Source organism: Pristis pectinata, chromosome 2, assembly GCF_009764475.1.
Source record: "Pristis pectinata isolate sPriPec2 chromosome 2, sPriPec2.1.pri, whole genome shotgun sequence".
NCBI classification, from domain to species: domain Eukaryota; kingdom Metazoa; phylum Chordata; class Chondrichthyes; order Rhinopristiformes; family Pristidae; genus Pristis; species Pristis pectinata.
The window spans coordinates 52762437-52780570 of NC_067406.1; the positions used below are offsets into that span (position 1 = coordinate 52762437).

An 18134-nucleotide genomic window follows, 5' to 3' on the forward strand; every position below is an offset into this window, starting at 1 on the left:
GTTTCTGTAAATAGGTAACGCCCAGGTGGCAAACTCGGTGATGGTAATTCCATTCTGTCAAGGATATGTGGTTAGGCTCTCGCTTGTTGGAGATGATCATTGGATGTCACTCTTGTGGTGTGAATGGTCCATGCCATTCATCAGCCTGACTAAATGCTATCTAGGTCTTCCTGCGAGGAGGTATGGATTGCTTCATTTGCTGGGAAGTTGCAAATGGAAGTGAATATTGAGCAATCATCAGTGAGCTTTCCTGTTCTGATGATAGAAGGAGGGTTATTGATAATGCCTCTTTTTAGGCTTAGAAAGCTGTCCTGAGGAATTCCTGTGGTGATGTCCTGCAGCTGGAATGATTGACCTTCACAATAAGCACAAACATGTTCCTTTGTGAATAACAGGAATTACCCTCTCCTGCCTTGGAACAAAAGGGAATGTTTTCCCCTAGACTTTATTTTGTCAGGACTCCTTGGTACCACACTCAGTCAAACATTGCCATCATATCATGAACAACCACTCTCGTGTTTGGACCGAGGCTGTGATGAGGTCTGGTGCAGACTAGTCCTAGAGAAACATTTGGATTTGTGAGTAGGTTATTGATGAGTATGTGTTGCTTGATACCACCGTTGAATATAGATTCCATCATTTTGCTGATGATTAAGATTAGAATGATTGGGTGGTAATAAACCAGATTACACTGTGAACAGGACATGCCTGGGAAACTTTCCTCATTGTCAGATAGATGCCATTGTTCGCAATTGCACTGGAACAGCTTGGTCAGAATTGCAGCTAGTTCTGAAGAACAGGTATTCAGTGCTGCATCTCAGCTGATGTCTGGCCCCATAACCTTTGCTGTAACCAGTGCTCTCAACTCTTTATTGATGTTGCATGGAATGAATCAAGCCACATGGAATTCATAGAACATAGAACAGCACAGCACAGGAACAGGCCCTTTGGCTCATGACGTCTATGCCCATCCAAACTGATCCCATCTACCTGCACATGGCCTATATTCCTTCATCCCCTGCCTGTTCATGTGCCCTGTCTAAATGCCTCTTGAATGTTGTTATTGCTTTTTCTTACACAACTCCCCTGGCAGCATTGTTCCAGGGACCTACCACCCACACTGTGAAAAAAATTTGCCTTGTAAATCTCCTTTAAACTTTCCTTCTCTCACCTCAAAGCTATGCCCACTGGTATTTGACATTTCTACACTGAGAAAAAGGCTCTGACTATCTATCCTATCTACACATCTCACAATTTTATAAACTTCTATCAGGTTGCCCCTGAGCCTCCAACGCTCCAGAGGAAACAATCCAAGTTTGGTCTAACCTCTCAAGAACATAGAACATAGAACAGTACACACAATACAGGCCCTTTGGCCCACAATGTTGTGCCAACCTTTAAACTTCGCCTAAGACTATCTAACCCCTTCCTCCCACATATCCCTCTATTTTAAATTTGTCCATATGCTTATCTATTAATCTCTTGAATTTGACCAATGTACCTGCCTCCACCACCACCCCAAGCAGTGCATTCCATGCCCCAACCACTCTCTGGGTAAAAAAAACCTTCCTCTGATATCTCCCTTGAACTTCCTAACCATTACTTTAAAGCCATGCCCTCTTGTATTGAGCATTGGTGCCCTGGGAAAGAGGCACTGGCTGTCCATTCTATCTATTCCTCTCAATATCTTGTACACCTATATCATGTCTCCTCTCATCCTCCTTCTCTCCAAAGAGTAAAGAGTCTATTTGCAGGTCAGGCCCACACAGATTTAAACTGAACATGTACCTATCAACTTAATGCTACAAGTCTCTCCTGTTCTAATTTCTAAGCTACAAACTTTTATATTATCACTACGTGTTTTATTGCAGCTTGCTCATATTCCTTCAATAGAGATAATGAGTGATTTAAAAGATTCAAAATTAGATAAAGAACTTGAACCTGAAGATTGCTCAGTGTCAGACAATGTCCCAACACATAATAAATATGGTGAGAGACTTTGGACAGCTTTAAGATTTGATACTTTACAATTTTTGCTCATATCACAGATTTTTCCATGAGCTGCCTACCATCTCTTCAACATGTTACAATTATGATATCAGCAGGATAGTTCTATGTGCTGATTTGCCCATTTGATATTTCATCAGCTTCCATAGAGCTGTCTCAACTTCATTCACATTTTCTAGTTCCTTGGTGGAGAACCATGGGGGCACAACTGCAGTGAAACGTTCTAACGAAAGTGCATCAAATTGTTATGCAGCCAAAAAGTGCTGCTGGCACAAGCAGAATTCCGAGCGTGTTGAAAGAATGAGAAAGACAGTTGATATGTTTTAAAAGAAAAAGAGAAAGTGCTGAAAATACTCAGAAGATCAGGAGGCATTTGTAGAGAGAGAAACAGAGTTAACATTTCAGGTTGGTGACCTTCAGAATTCTAAGACGTTTTTCCAAACTATCCTCACTGAAGTCTATGATTTTCTGGATTCCAGTGAATATATTTTAGTGCTTCAGAAACAATGAGATGTGGAGAGTGGTAGATTGTGTTTATAACAGTAATGTGGGAAATGCATAACCTTTCAGAAATATATTTAATGCCCTAACAACTTTTCCTGGTTTAGTGAGAACTTCAGACTTGAACAGGAAAGATAAATGTGGCAGTGTAAATCACTACATTACTATTGCAGAAATTAAAAATATTATTACAACAAATAGAATTGTTGAACTTATTTGTATTAATTTCATTCATGTGTTTTCGGAAATAGATCTCGGCTTTCAGATTGCCAGGAGATAGAGACATGTGCCTTTAATGTGGTTCTGCCCAATTTATTACCCACCAATTATTAGATCCTGGAGTCATTCATATGCATATGCTCCTCCCACCTATCTCATTCCCACCTAACTTGGCTTCCTAGATCTACCACGTCAAGCTTATGTGAATGTTAGAAAAAATACAGTATTTATACTGCCAACAAAGTTGAAGATTCTCTTAAGTTTTTTTCTTGCAGCTCCTGAACCTGTTCACAGCAACACTCAGAGTAACAGTAAGGGTGATCGCCATTGATATTTGAACCCTGGACTTGGGCCCAGACAGATGATCCTGATTTCCAGTGTTCAAGTGTGGAAAATAGTAAGAAACAGAGCAGAGTTTGCATTACTCTTTTTTCATTGGACTTGAGTTTTCTTGTGATTATGCTGCATTTTATGGTAAGAGTATGCATACAGAAAATGGGGGAGAGAAGATGCAGATACAATACATGTTGGCCCAAGAAGATTTTTACTATATTCTTCCCATTTGCACCGAAAAGCTGTTTTTGACAATGCCATAAAGTCAATGTCATCAAATTTATAAAACCTAGCAAAATTTGGCTTGCTCCTAACTTAATTGGTCATCTGGAACTAAAATTTTCTTTGAAAGCAGCAATCACAAAGCCAGCATTTCCTCTTTGAACAGATATTTTCAACACAAATTCTTAAGTTTTGATCTGTCATGAGCAGCAGCTCAACAATATTTCATTAATAATTTCCACTCACTCAGGAAAAATCAGTGTTGGAATGTCATCAACAACTGCAATAATATATCAGCTGAATGGGTCATTTCTGTGTGCTCGAACCTGAATGTTACTATATTAATGAGCTCTGTTCCTCTGTGATTATTTTCAGTGCTGATAAATAGATAAGATAGATAAGATCTTTATGAGTCACATGTACATCGAAACACACAGTGAAACACATCTTTTGCGTAGTGATTTTGGGGGGCAGCCCACAAGTGTCGCCACGCTTCCAGAACCAACATAGCATGCCCATAACTTCCTAACCTGTATGTCTTTAAATTGCTGTCAAATGATAAGCAATATTTAACCTCCAAAATTATCTGTAGAATTCTGTCAAATAGATTGGCAATTTGTCCAGTTTATCTTAAGGTCCTGCCTATCTTATTTCAGTTGATTAATGTCTCAGATGCATAATTTATACAAGTAACACTGAAAAAAATACAAATAAGATTCTCAATTTTACAGTAGTTATTAAAGTGACAGATATAAAACACATAGTCCTGCAGTTTAAACTGGATGTTTGGCATTGTTCTCATGCTCAGGTATGTTCACTTCTGCAGCTAAACTGAAAAAGGATTTGAAAAACTTTTGTGTCATGTCAAGTCACACTTGTGTATGCAGAATGGTATCTTGATTTTGTCCTTGCCAAGTTAACATCATAAGATCCTGAAAACGTATACATGGATGAATGTTTTCAAAGGAGGATTTTAATATTTAACAAATTTAACACATAATAAAATTTATTCCATTTTGCTACTGGTAAGCTTCTAGCTGTATGGTTAAGCAGAACCATCTGTATTATATGGCACTGGTTTACATATTCAAGCCTTAAGGAACAGATCTTTTGATAGCCTCTGGAAGTTACTGGCATAAGTGCTGACATTTACTGACCTTATTAGTAGACAGGCAAATGGGCCCCTTTGCACAATCATTCTTAGCTGCTTCCTACTGATCCATAGAAAATCTGCTGAGTGCTCCATTGTACTCAGGGTTCCAGTGTAGTCTCCTGCCCTCTGCATCTGTGGACATCCCCAAATCAACCATCTAGGCAGAACCCTACTAATGCACTGGGACAGTTCAACAGCTTTTAATTTCTTGCTTTAGATCTCTCTGAAAAGCTTCGACCTTCTGAGGTTTCCCAAATGTTGGTTTCCCAGACATTTGTTTCTATTTTCAAATATCTAATTTTATTAGTGGATTTTTGTACTACCTTTATACCTGAAAATTGAAAATTAAATTAAACTATTGTTCTAATATACAAAGGGAAAGATTGAGAGAGCCTTGTTGGTAGGTGGGCATCCTGCCAAAATGAACAGCAGGACTACATTGCGGCCAGTGATCCAGAGGACAGGGCTTCACTGACTGGTCAAGGACATTCAGGGGCAGAATGAATCACATGGACGGGACTTTGCATGGCTCAACCGGGAGGTTGTGCCCAGAATCAAACTGGAGTAAACAACATACTCTGGATGTCGTGCAGTCAGCAAGCTTGGGCAACTCACCGGTCAATGGAAGTTTTACTCCAATGAGATGAATCCCAGACCAACCATAAGTCCATATCTCCAACTTCTTTTATTAAGGCAAGCTGGATATTCAATAAGAACTGACTTGTTTAAGTATTTTGTTACTCCATGCATTTCAGAATGCGATTTTGGTTCTAATCTTTTTCCAGGGTGTCATTTTGGAATCATCTCGACCTCAAAGAGACCCTACGTTTCTTATACATAATTGGTCATAAATAACAGAATTAGGAAAAAGTCAACCTTTATGGCAGCTTCAGAAATCCACGAAAGGCGTCTGGTCCAGATGGTGTACCTGGCCAAGTACTAAAGATATGTGCAGACCAACTGGCTGGCGTATTTACAGACATATTCAACCTTCCAATTCTGCGGTCTGAGGTTCCCACCTGCTTCAAAATGGCATCTATTGTACTGGTGCCCAAGAAGACCATGGTGACCTGCCTCAGTGATTACCATCCGGTAGCACTTACATCAGCCATTATGAAGTGCTCTGAGAGGTTGGTTATGGTGCTAATCAACTCCTGCCTCAGAGGTGACCTGGATCCACTCCAATTTGCCTACCGCCACAACAGGCCAACAGCAGCTATGATTTCTCTGGCTCTTCACTTTGCTCTGGACCATCTGGACAACAGGAACTCATACGTCAGGCTGCTTTTCATCGACTACAGCTCAGCTTTCAACACAATCATTTCATCCAAACTCATCATCAAGCTTCAAGAACTGGGCCTCTGTCCCTCCCTCTGCAACTGGATACTCAACTTCCTCATCGGCAGTCCTCAAGCAGTGAGGATTGGTAACATCTCCTCCTCATTGACCACCAACACAGGTGCACCTCAAGGCTGCGTGCTTAGCCCCCTGCTCTACTCTCTATACACACATGACTGTGTGGCTAAGCACAGCTCCAATGTCATCTTCAAATTCACTGATGACACTACCATTGTTGGACGAATCACAGGTGGCAACAAGTCAGCTTACCAGAGTGAGATCGGACACCTGGTTGAGTGATGCTGCAACAACAACCTCTCGCTCAACGTCAACAAGACTAAAGAGCTAATTGTTGACTTCAGAAAGGGGAAGGAGGGTGAACATGTGCCAGTCTACATTGGGGGATGGCCGGCAGCTTTAAATTCCTGGATATTAACATATCAGATGACCTGTCCTGGGCCCAGCACATAGATACAATTATAAGGAAAGCACACCAGTGTCTTTACTTTTAGAAGGTTAAGGGGGTTCGGGTTGTCACCGAACACTCTAACAAACTTCTACAGATGTACTGTTGACAGTGTCCTGACTGGTTGCATCATGGTCTGGCACAGCAATTCGAATGCCCAAGAATGCAAGAAGCTGCAGAGAGTAGTGAACTCTGCCCAATACATCACAGGCACATCCGTCCCCACCATTGGTAGCATCTATAGGAGGCGCTGCCTCAAGAAGGCAACATCCACCATCAAAGATCCCCACCATCCGGGCCATGCCATCTTTTTGCAGCTACCATTGGGCAGGAGGTACAGAAGCCTGAAGTCCATACCACCAGGTTCAAGAACAGCTACTTCCCTTCAACCATTTGGTTCTTGAACCAACTGGCAAAATCTTAACCACCACAACAGTTTAGCAACACTATGATCACTTTGTACTAAAATAAACTTTGTTTTTTTGTTCTAATTGTGTTCTTTCTTGCAAAAATTGTGTATAATTTATGTTTAATTTATGTTTCTCCTGTGAATGCTGCTTAAATGATGCTATGTGCTTGTGATGCTGCTACATGTACTTGTACATATGAACTCGACTTTGACTTCCTTTGACTTTGAGAACTGAGGATCACAGAAATACAAAGCAATGTAGGTCTATTATGTGTTATTTACCTTGTGTTGTCTGCAGCAGTAATGGCAATTAAAGGAAGAGTCTTCAGTGGAAGAGTTGTTGGCCTTGGTATGTGTTCTGTTTCTGTTTTCTTTTCCAGGTCATATTGTTCAGCCACTCTGAAGGCTAGTGGTGGAAGCTGCAGAGCATGAAATGAAAGTCTTCGTACAAGATATGGTTCCATTGCTGAACTGAGTGTTTCCAAATCCAAGTTATCAGACTCTGAGACTTCGTCCGTGCTCTGTACAACAAAAGGATAATTATTTGCAACCAGCTGAATTGCAGCACAAGCATGTCTTATAAATCATAATCAATATTGTCTGTGACTATAACCATCATCTTCATTCTTTTCAACCCTTGCATCCTTTGATAGAGCCAGTCACAACATCCTCCTCCAATATCTCTCTTCTACCAGGCAGTACAGTGGCACAGCTGATAGAGCTGCTGCCCTTACAGTTCCAGCAACCAGGGTTCAGTGTCTGTGTGGAGCTTTAACATTCCCCCTGTGTCACGTGGGTTTCATTTGGGTGATCCGGTTTCCTCCCATCCTAAAAACCTGTGGGTTGGTAGGTTAATTGGCCACTCTACAAGATGATAAGAGGCAGAGAGCGATGGGGCAGGCAGAGACTTTTTCCCAGGGTGAAAATGGCTCACACAAGGGGGCATAATTTTAAGGTGATTGGAGGAAGGTATAAGGGGGATGTCAGAGGCAAGTTTTTTTTATATAAGCAGAGAGTGGTGTGTACATGGAATGCACTGCCAGCAGAGGTGGTGGAGGCAGATACATTAGGGACATATAAGAGATTCTTAGATAGCCACATGAATGATAGCGAAATGGAGGGCTGTTTGGGAGGGACGGGTTAGATAGATCTCAGAGCAGGATAAAATGTCGGCACAACATCATGAGCCGAAGGGCCTGCACTGTGCTGTAATGTTCCATGTAAGTTTAATATAATAGTTTTAATTTACATATGACATAAAATAATATACAAGGACAGGTGCTTAGAATGTTATGTTTAATTCATAATTTTTACGACATAGGAGATCATTTGGCCCCTTAAGTCTATGCTGGCTCTCAGAGCAATTCTATTAATCCCATTCTACCACATTTCCCTCTAATCTTTTCTCTCTCACTCATACCCATTAATGTATCCCCCATACCTCGACTCTCCCACCAGCTACCTACACTAATTTACAGTAGCCAATTAACCTACCAACCAGTACATTTTTGAGAAGTGGGAGGAAATCAGAACACCAGGGGAAATCCACAGAGAGAATATGCAAACTTCACACAGACGTGGGACTAGTTTAGATGGGTGTTTTGGGTGGCATGGACCAGTTGGGCCAAGGGGCCTATTTCCATGCTGTATGTCACTCTGACTCTAAATTGCCCCTAGTGTGCGGGTGAGTGGTGGCATCTAGGGGTGGTGGGGGTGGAATTGATGGGAATGTGAAGAGAATAAAATGTCATGCATAACCTTAGTTTAAATGGGTCCTTCATGGTAGATGTGGATTTGGTAGGCTATATGTCTCTATGACTCCACAGCTCAGTTGAATGGTACCCAATCTAATTGTGCCCAGAATGCCTCCAGCAATGACTTCTCTTCCTACTGCTGCTGGTTGAAGTTCACAATAAACCACCCTTGGTATCCTCCTAGTTCCTAATCACAATGTCTTCTTGGCAAAGCCAACAAAAAGCAAAGGTCCAGAAATCTGGCTGCTGAACGTTATGTGCTGCGTGGTAAAAAGCCTCCTTAGCAACCAGTCTTGGATTGCACATTCATTCTCAGAGAAAGAAAAACAGAGTTAATGTTTCAGATCAATAATCTTTCACCAGTTCTGATGCAAAGTCATTGACCTGAAACACAGAATCTGTTTTAAAAAGCTGAATTTCAAGGGTATGGGAAGAGTGACTACTCTTGACATTGAGGCAGCATGTGGCAAAATGTAGCTAAAGGTGCAATGGTGAAATTGAGGTCAATGGGCATCAATGGGAAAACATTCCAATGACTGGAGCCATATCTCACACAAAAGAAGATGACTGTGGTTGTTGCAAGTCAATCATCCCAGTCTGGCGATATCAATTTAGGAATTCCTTAGGCTATTATCCTGGGTCCAACCACCTCCAGCAGGATTGCATCATGAATTCCATTGCAAAAAGCTTAAAATAGGCATCAAATATAAAAAATACTTAATGGAAAGCAAAGCTCGTGCTCCTCCAACTTCGAGGTTCAAAGAACTTGATATGCTACCAATTTCTATTCCTTGATCATTGTCATTATCTTCTCCCAGTACATATCACGACCTCTGCTTAACCTTCTTTCCATTGTAAGGTCAGAAGTGGGGATGTTCATTGATGATTGCAGAATGCTCAGAGTGAACCAGTCCATACCTGCATTCAGCAAGACCCAGACAATGTTCTGGCATGGGCTGATATGTTAAGTCACATTTGTGCTAGAAGTGTCTGGCAATGATCATTTCCAACAAGAGAGGATCTAATCACATATCTTTGATATTTAATGCCATTACCAATGTTGAATCTCCCAGCATCCACATCCTAGGAGTCATCACTGACCAGAAACTTATGCCCTGTGTTGACTGACTCACTAACAGAGACCCAGAAGCCTTTCTCCCATCTACAAGGCACAACTCAGGAGTTTGATGGTGTGCTCTCCATTTGTCAAGATCAGTGCAGCTCCATCAACTCTCAAGATGCTTGACACCATCTAGGATGAAATAGCCTGCCAATGAAATAACCATAGGTACCCCATGTATCACTCTAAACATCTATGCCCTTCATCACCAGCATATAATGCCTGCATTGTATCTACAAAATGCACTACAGCTACTTATCTACATTACTCTGGCAGCTCCTCACAAACCTACAATATCTACCATCAAGAAGGACTAGGGCAACAGACACAGAGAAACACCACAACCTGCCCACTAAGTCACACACCATCCTGACTTGCAAATATAATACCTGTCTTTCACTGTCACCATAAATAAATCCTGGAACTCCATCCCACCCCTCCCCCACCCCTCCCACCTCCAACAGCACCGTGGGACTATCTTTGCTGTAAGAATTGCAGCAGCTTAAGGCAGCGGCTCAACACCACCTTTCCTAGGGCGATTGGGGATGGGGCACTATATGCTGGCTTTGACAGCAGTGTCTACCTGGCAAGAAATGAATTTTTTTTTAAATTAGATGAGTAAAGGTATTAACAAACAATCTGCTGGAGGAAATCAGCAGGTCAGGTAGCATCTTTGCGGGGTGGGGGGGGGGAATTGTTGATGTTTTGCGTCAACAATTCCTGCATCAGGTCTATAAGTGGAGAGGGGAGAGAGTCAGAATAAGGAGAAGAGGGGGAGTTAGAACATAGAATATAGAACATTACAGCACAGTACAGGCCCTTTGGCCTACAACGTTGTGCTGACATTTCATCCTGCTCTAAGATCTATCTAACCCGTCCCTCCAACATAGCCCTTCATTTCTCTGTTATTCATGTGTCTATCTAAGAGTCCCTTAAATGTCCCTAATGTATCTGTCCCACAACCTCTGCTGGCAATGCGTTCCACACACCCACCACTCTCTGTGTAAAAAAACTTGCCCTGACATCCCCTTATATCTTCCTCCAATCACCTTAAAATTATGTCCCCTTCTGTTAGCCACTGTCGCCCTGGGAAAAAGTCTCTGACCGTCCACTCGATCTATGCCTCTAATCCTCTTATCATCTTGTACACCTCCATCAAGTCACCTCTTACCCTCCTCCTCCTCCAAAGAGAAAAGCCCAAGCTCACTCAACCTATCCTCATAAGACATGTTCTCCAATCCAGGCAACATCCTGGTAAATCTCCTCTGCACCCTCTCTAAAGCTTCCACATCCTTCCTATAATGAGGTGACCAGAACTGAACACAATACTCCAAGTGTGGTCTATCCAGAGTTCTATAGAGCTGCAACATTACTGCTTGGCTCTTGAACTCAATACCCCAACTAATGAAGGCCAACACACCATACAACTTCTTAACAACCCTATCGACCTACATGGCAACCTTGAAGGATCTATGGACGTGGACCCCAAGATCCCTCTGTTCCTCCACACTGTTAAAAGCCCTGCCATTAACCTTATATTCTGCCTTCAAATTCGATCTCCCGAAGTGTATCACTTCACAATTATCTGGATTGAACTCCATCTGCCACTTCTCAGCCCAGGTCTGCATTTATATCAATATCCTGTTGTAATCTACAGCAACCTTCTACACTATCCACAACACCACCAACCTTTGTATCATCAGCAAACTTACTATCCCAGCCTTCCACATCCTCATCCAAGTCATTTATAAAATTCACAAAGAGCAGGGGTCCCAGAACAGATCCCTGCGGAACACCACTGGTCACTGACCTCCAGGCAGAATACGCTCCATCTATCACCACTCTCTGTCTTCTATGAGCGAGCCAATTCTGAATCCACATAGCCAAGTTTCCCTGGATCCCATGCCTCCTGACTTTCTGAATAAGCCTTCCATAAGGAACCTTATCAAACGCCTTACTAAAATCCATGTACACCACATCCATTGCTCTACTTTCCTTAATGTGCTTTGTCACATCCTCAAAGAATTCAGGCTCGGAAGGCATGATCTGCCCCTCACAAAGCCATGCTGACCGTCCCTAATCAGCCTATGCTTCTCCAAATGCTCATAAATCCTGTCTCTAAGAATCTTCTCTAGTAATTTGCCCACCATTGAAGTAAGACTCACTGGTGTGTAATTCCCAGGGTTATCCCTACTCCCTTTCTTAAACAAAGGAACAACATTTGCCACCATCCAATCATCCGGCACTACTCCTGTGGCCAGTGAGGATGCAAAGATCATCGCCAAAGGCGCAGCAATCTCTTCCCTTGTTTCCTGTAACAACCTTGGATATATCCCATCCGGCCCCGGTGACTTATCTATCCTAATGTTTTTCAGAAGTTCCAGCACATCCTCTTTCCTCACGTCGACATGCCCTAGCAAATCAGCCTGTCATACGCCATCCTGTCAAGGTCTCTCTCTCTGGTGAATACTGAAGCAAAGTATTCATTAAGGACCTCCCCTACCTCTTCCGACTCCAGGCACATGTTTCCTCTTTTATCCCTGATGATTTCTACCCTTCCTCTCGTCATCCTTTAGTTGTAAGACAGGAGGCAGAGGTAATGATGGGCAGATCAAGCCAGGTAGGAGAGGGGTTGGATGGAGTTGGGGGACAGAGGCAGGTGGATGATAGATGGAGGCAGACAAAAAAAGAAAGGAAAATTGAGCCAGGGTGAAGGTAGAGACAGCTCCTGGAGAGTGATAAGCAGGAATATTTGTGTCTCCTTTGTAAATACATTAGTTGCTTTGTTTATGAAAATAAGATGATTGGTTAATGTTCCCACTGCTAAATTTGTCCTCAGTGCAGAAAGGACCAAGGGCAATGTCAACTCGATGGGTTTATCCATGCCAGCGCTGTAGAGGACACAAGGGAGTCAAGGGAAGCACAACTGGACATGGTCAGTGCAAATCAACTATAAAATATATTTAACAGAATGTAGATCAATGAAGAGCAGGAGTGCTCCTCCTCATTCTACATTCAAAGGACTTGAACCAACCGACACTCCCCTGCATGATCACTGCCATTATTTCCTCCCAATTCTTAATACTACCTCTCTCTTCTAATCATTTACACTGTATTCCATTCTCCCAGTAAACACGCCTACATCCCTCTTGACCACAATTTCCTTCCCTCCCTGATCACCTTACTGCTCCTGTTTATGGCCATTCACTTCATCAGTTACATGAGCATTGCTACTTGAATTGCAGTGAGCCAATCTCCGAATTCCAGCTCAAAACAAACTGCTGGAGGAACTCAGTGGATCAAGCAGCATCTGTGGAGGCCGAGAGATGGTCAACGTTTTGGGTTGAGACTCTGCATCGGGACTGAGAGAGTGTGATCTCATTCCTAATGCAGGATCTCGACTCCAAACGTCGACTATCCCTTTGCCTCACAGATGCTGCTTGACCCACAGTTTGGTTTTTACTTCAGATTCCAGCATCTGTGGTCTCTTATGTCTCCAATACCAGCTCCTGTTTGCAACATGCCAGCTTGACAGTAATGACTCCTAAGGTCCAATATCATGTGGGTTAGAGCATCACTAATCAGAGAAAAACAGTTGTACCTCTAAAATGGGCCATGTTATCAAGAATTTTAAAGCTAATGTCAAATTCCAGATTTATACTGACCATGTATTTATATTATTTTATATATTATATACATGACCAAGGGAAGCTGTACTTCCCTTGACTCCCTTATGTCCTCTACAGCACTGGCATGGATAAGCCCATCAAGTTGACATTGCTTTTGGTTCTTTCTACAAACTTTGGATTCACTACTGATTTCACTCCCTTCCCCAACTATTACTTCAGAATAAACTACAATGTTTGCAAGGTAACACTGAACAATATATCGGATATAATATCTTGGACTTATGTTTGTAAATTCCTGTGACTGCTTGAAAATGCAGCATTAATTAATGGTATGAAAAATCTAACTCCCCGTGCATTGACATGCTAGCCAAACAGCTGATCTGTCATCTGTCAACATTTAATAAAGAGCAGAAGTAGAAGATGCATCATTCAAAGACAACAGAGATTCAAAGATTTGATTTATTCTTTTAGTGGAATGAGTTGATAACTTACAAGTCAGCATTTTGTGATTCCTTAGAACATTGTTCAAATGTTAGCAGGGTTCACAATTTACAGGAGTTATTTTAACAAGAATTGCTCACCACATTATTTTATAATATATTCTTGGCTACCCTCTGGAGCTTTCGAACAAAGCTAACTAGTGTTTCATGTCAATATCAGCAACAAATCAAATGTGCAAGAGTTCCTGAAGCATTAAACATTTTTTTTAATTGACGGCTGCAACCAAGGGAGAATTACTCCTGAAACAGGAAAAAAAATCAGTTCAATCTGTTCTGAATTAATGAACTAACCCTTCTTAAAAGTGAAGCTTCCATAATTAACTGGTATATTTGGACTTGCATTAAAATCATTTCTAACTAAAATATGACTGCACATAATTGAACACCCGATAATGCACTTCTCAGATTTTGGACAAACCCCACATAACATCCTGTGAGATAAACTAAGAATCACGCAGGATTTTCACTTTATTTGCAAAATCTAATAATACCCCCAGATACTGTTCTGCCAATTATTTGGCTGCTGTTGGTGAGACAAACTCTTGTTAATCAAAAGCAAAATACTGCAGGTGCTAGAAATCTGAATCAAAAACAGATAAAGCTAAAAGCTAAAAATACTCATCAGGTCAGAAAACATCCACGGTAAAATATATAGAATTAATGGGATGAATTTTAATTTCCAAAAGCAGAACTGTATCAGAATTTACATTGCAGAAAACTTAAAAGAGCCCAGCTCAACGTCAGCATGGGGGGAGCATTGAGACTTCATCCAGCAGGGTGCAACAGCTAATAGTTAATCAACAGACCAACACGAATCAATTAAAATCCATGGAAGTTAAAACTAGGAGAGATTTATAATGGGTTTCGAATTTGATTTCAGCTGCATATATCATCATCCAAAGTCAGAATTCTCTTTTATGTGTTTGGTCTCATGGATTGGTAATATATTTGACCTTGAAAATACTACATTCATCAGAGAAAGAGACAAACAAAAAAACACCTCAAGGAAGTGATAAATCAATCCTTACCTAGTGAGGAAATACAACCAGGTCCAGTGGGCATCTAATTCTCCAAAGACTGAAGAAGAAAATACTTTTGTAATGTTCACAGTAATCCTGAGTATGAAAGGCTATGTACGTCACCTTTCATACTCAGGATTACTGTGTTATAATCACCTCACATATTTTGGAGCCATATCTATTGTGCTTTATAATTTTTGAGAATTATTTTCCTGCAGTTTCCTGTATACACACAACTGTGTGGCTAGGTTCTGCTCTAGCTCCATCTACAAGTTGGCAGATGACACCACCATAGTGGGCTGGATCTCAAACAACGATGAGACGAGATTACAGGAAGGAGATGGCGAGCCTAGTGGCATGGTGTCAAGACAACAACCTTTCCCTCAATGTCAGCAAAACAAAAGGGCTTGTCATTGACTTCAGGAAGCAGGGTGGAGTACACACTCCTGTCTGTATCAGTAGTGCTGAGGTGCAGATGGTTAGGAGCTTCATGTAGGTGTAAATATCACCGATAGCTAGTCTTGGTCCATCCACCTAGACACTATAGCCAAGAAGGTACACCAGCACCTCTACTCCCTCAGAATGCTGAGGAAATTCAGCATGTCCCCAATGACCCTCACCAGTTTTTATAGAAGTTCCATAGAACGTATCCTATCTGGATACATCACAGCTTGTTATGGCAACTACTCTGCCCAAGACTGCAAGAAATTGCAGAAAGTTGTGAACACAGTCCAGTCTATCACAAAAACCAGCCTCCCCTCCAGTGACTCTGTCTATACTTGCCTCGGGAAAGCAGCTAACATAATCAAGGACAGCTTCCAACCTGGTCATTCTCACTTCTCCCCACTTCCTTTGGGCAGAAGATACAAAAGTTTAAGAATACATACCGCCAGTCTCAAGGGCAACTTCTATCCTGCTGTTGGACTCTTGGACAGACCTCTTGTACAATAAAGAACTCCTGATCTCTCGATTTACCCCATCATGGCCCTTGTACCTTATTTCGCTACTGGCACTGCACTTTCTCTGTAAATGTAATAGTTTATCCTGCATTCTGTTATTGTACTTTTGTTTTGCCTTTTGTACTACAGCAATGTATGTATGTATGAAATGAACTGTCTGGATGCCTTGCAAAGCTTTTCACTGTAGCTCGGTACACATTACCAAATTAAGAAGTCCATCAAAAATAATTCTTTCATACACTTCAAACCAGAAAAAAAAAACAAAATGCCACTGACTAGTGGAAGTGACCAAAATACATCTTTCCAAAATGCATTGAAGCACATTTTTCCAGAAATGTCTTGACATGATGTTTATGTTCCCTTCAAATTTCCAACATTTGTTCATTTGCTATTGAAACTACTGGTTATCCTATATTTTCCACAAAAAGTTCCAGCATTCCAAAGCTGACTTTGCCAGTTCTGCTCAGTGTTCACACCACACCTTTCGTTTCCCCATCTTTGAAGATGTGGATCCATTGCCAAAACAGAACCAGCAGTTCTCTTTCATGTCCTGTCGGAAGCTGATACCTTTCATTACATTGTGAATACCTGCCTGCAGTCTCGCAGTTTGTTTGCGAACCCAGGAAGTCACAGCCCCCCAATTTACAGAGTTCTCAGGACCATTCCTTATTTTGTGCCATTGGCCACTTCAGCAAAACGTCATGTTTAAAGGGAATCCTAATTAAGGTTGGGACCTGACAAATGCATATCCTGCCTACAAAACCTCATATTGTGTTCACATGTTTTGTCATACATCATATTCATTTTTAATTGTGAGCTGCTGTACTGAGAACTGTAATAGGCAAGCTCTGCATAAACAGATAACAGTGTAATCACAGGCATTAGTCATCAGCAGGTGCTTTGTGATCTCGAACAGGAAAATGGCTGAAAATGCTTTCTGAATTTGATTTCAATTACTGAATTTTGTCCAAGTGTTTGAACAAGATAAAAATTCAAAATATACAGACGATAATGAATTAGTAGCCTGTTTTGTCCCAGTAACTCTGACCAATTTCATGCCATGCACTTTCCAGAACTCCCCCTCTGTAGTCAACATATTCTGAACCTGTACAGTGTGCAGAACCCTCATGCATGCGACCAATACATTATCAGAAGTTGGAAGATGAAAGAGAGTGCACCTCTTACAGCTGTTAAAAAGCTGATGGGGAATATCTGAAGGTATCCGAGGACCCAAAGAGAATTGGAGATCAGTGAGAGGAGGAGGCCAACATGCTCAAACACTTGAGATTTGTGGCTTTATATTTCAAAGGGGGCCAAGGGGAATTTAGGATTGACTTTGGGGTTCTACTTTTCCTACAGTAGTGCTAGACACATCTGCCCCCAAGTGCTGTCCTATTATTGCAAGTCTCCATGCCCCAGAGCCTCTTTCCCATTTTATCTCAGGAATACCTTACTCAGACATTCTCCATGTCCCTTCCACTCCTACACCATTGATTTTTCTCTCACTGTTCACAAATAGCTAGAATGATTTCATGCTGTTCCCTAAACTCAGAATGTATCTAACACCATAGTAGAAAAGGTGGACTCCAAAAAGTCAAGCCCAAACTGCCCTTGACCACAAATCTCGAGTGATTTTGCATGCTTGCTCCTCCTCTAACTGATCTCCAATTCCCTATGGGTCCTCAGATATTCCCCATCAACTGTTTACCATATTGAAGCAGCTGCAACAATGCCTCCAGATCCTGAGAGTCTTCTCGATGACATGGGTTACAAGAATTTCTATCCCAACAAATTTGATCAGAGGACTTACTATATTGATCCAAGAACAAATTTCTCCAATATTCATAGAAACTGGGAAGACCTGTTTCTGTATCCTGAGACAACACCTCATAATACTAGACTTACGTTACATTTGGTCAGATGGCAACACTCACCCTCTCCTCAACCCTCACCTCACACCTTTCATAATATCAACAACCCTACTAAAATATTTGGTAAAACCACCATACCCCCTCCTCCTGCTGCCACATTCACCCCACCACACAATACATACATTCTTATAAAACCTTTAGAGCCCAGAGAGTGAGGGTTTGTTCACTGTATTCATCCTGCTAATCTATTACACATTTCCTCACAAGAAGTACTAATATGCAAAACACAACACAAGCTGAATCCATGTGCTCCGTTTATACTATTAATTTAAAAGAAACTACACAAGTAATTACATGAACCAAATGCTCCTTTTTGATGTTTGTGTCCAGACAGCACAAGGGAATTATCCATTATGACCTGGCTGAAGATGATGGGAATCACATCATAAGAGACTGGGCTGAAAGGTTAAAGCCTCTGGGATGCAGGGCAAGTTAGCAAATTGAATCCAAAATTGGCTTGGTAATAGGAGGCAGAAGATGATGGTGGAAGGTTGTTCTTGTGATTGGAAACCTGTGACCGGTGGTGTACCACAGGGATCAGTGCTGGGACACTTAAAGTTTGTTATACAATGCA

The 18134-nt window shown here is 41.5% G+C and overlaps 1 protein-coding gene across 4 annotated transcripts in view; it reads right to left on the reverse strand.

Annotated features, from left to right (window-relative positions):
- LOC127567551 (cAMP-specific 3',5'-cyclic phosphodiesterase 4D) overlaps nucleotides 1-18134 on the reverse strand; it is a 938945-nt gene that overhangs the window by 748626 nt on the left and 172185 nt on the right. For all 4 annotated transcript variants that reach the window (XM_052010574.1, XM_052010577.1, XM_052010573.1 and 1 more), the window contains one exon: nucleotides 6931-7169. In XM_052010574.1, coding sequence (XP_051866534.1) covers nucleotides 6931-7169 — 239 coding nt within the window. The remainder of the gene's footprint in view (nucleotides 1-6930; nucleotides 7170-18134) is intronic.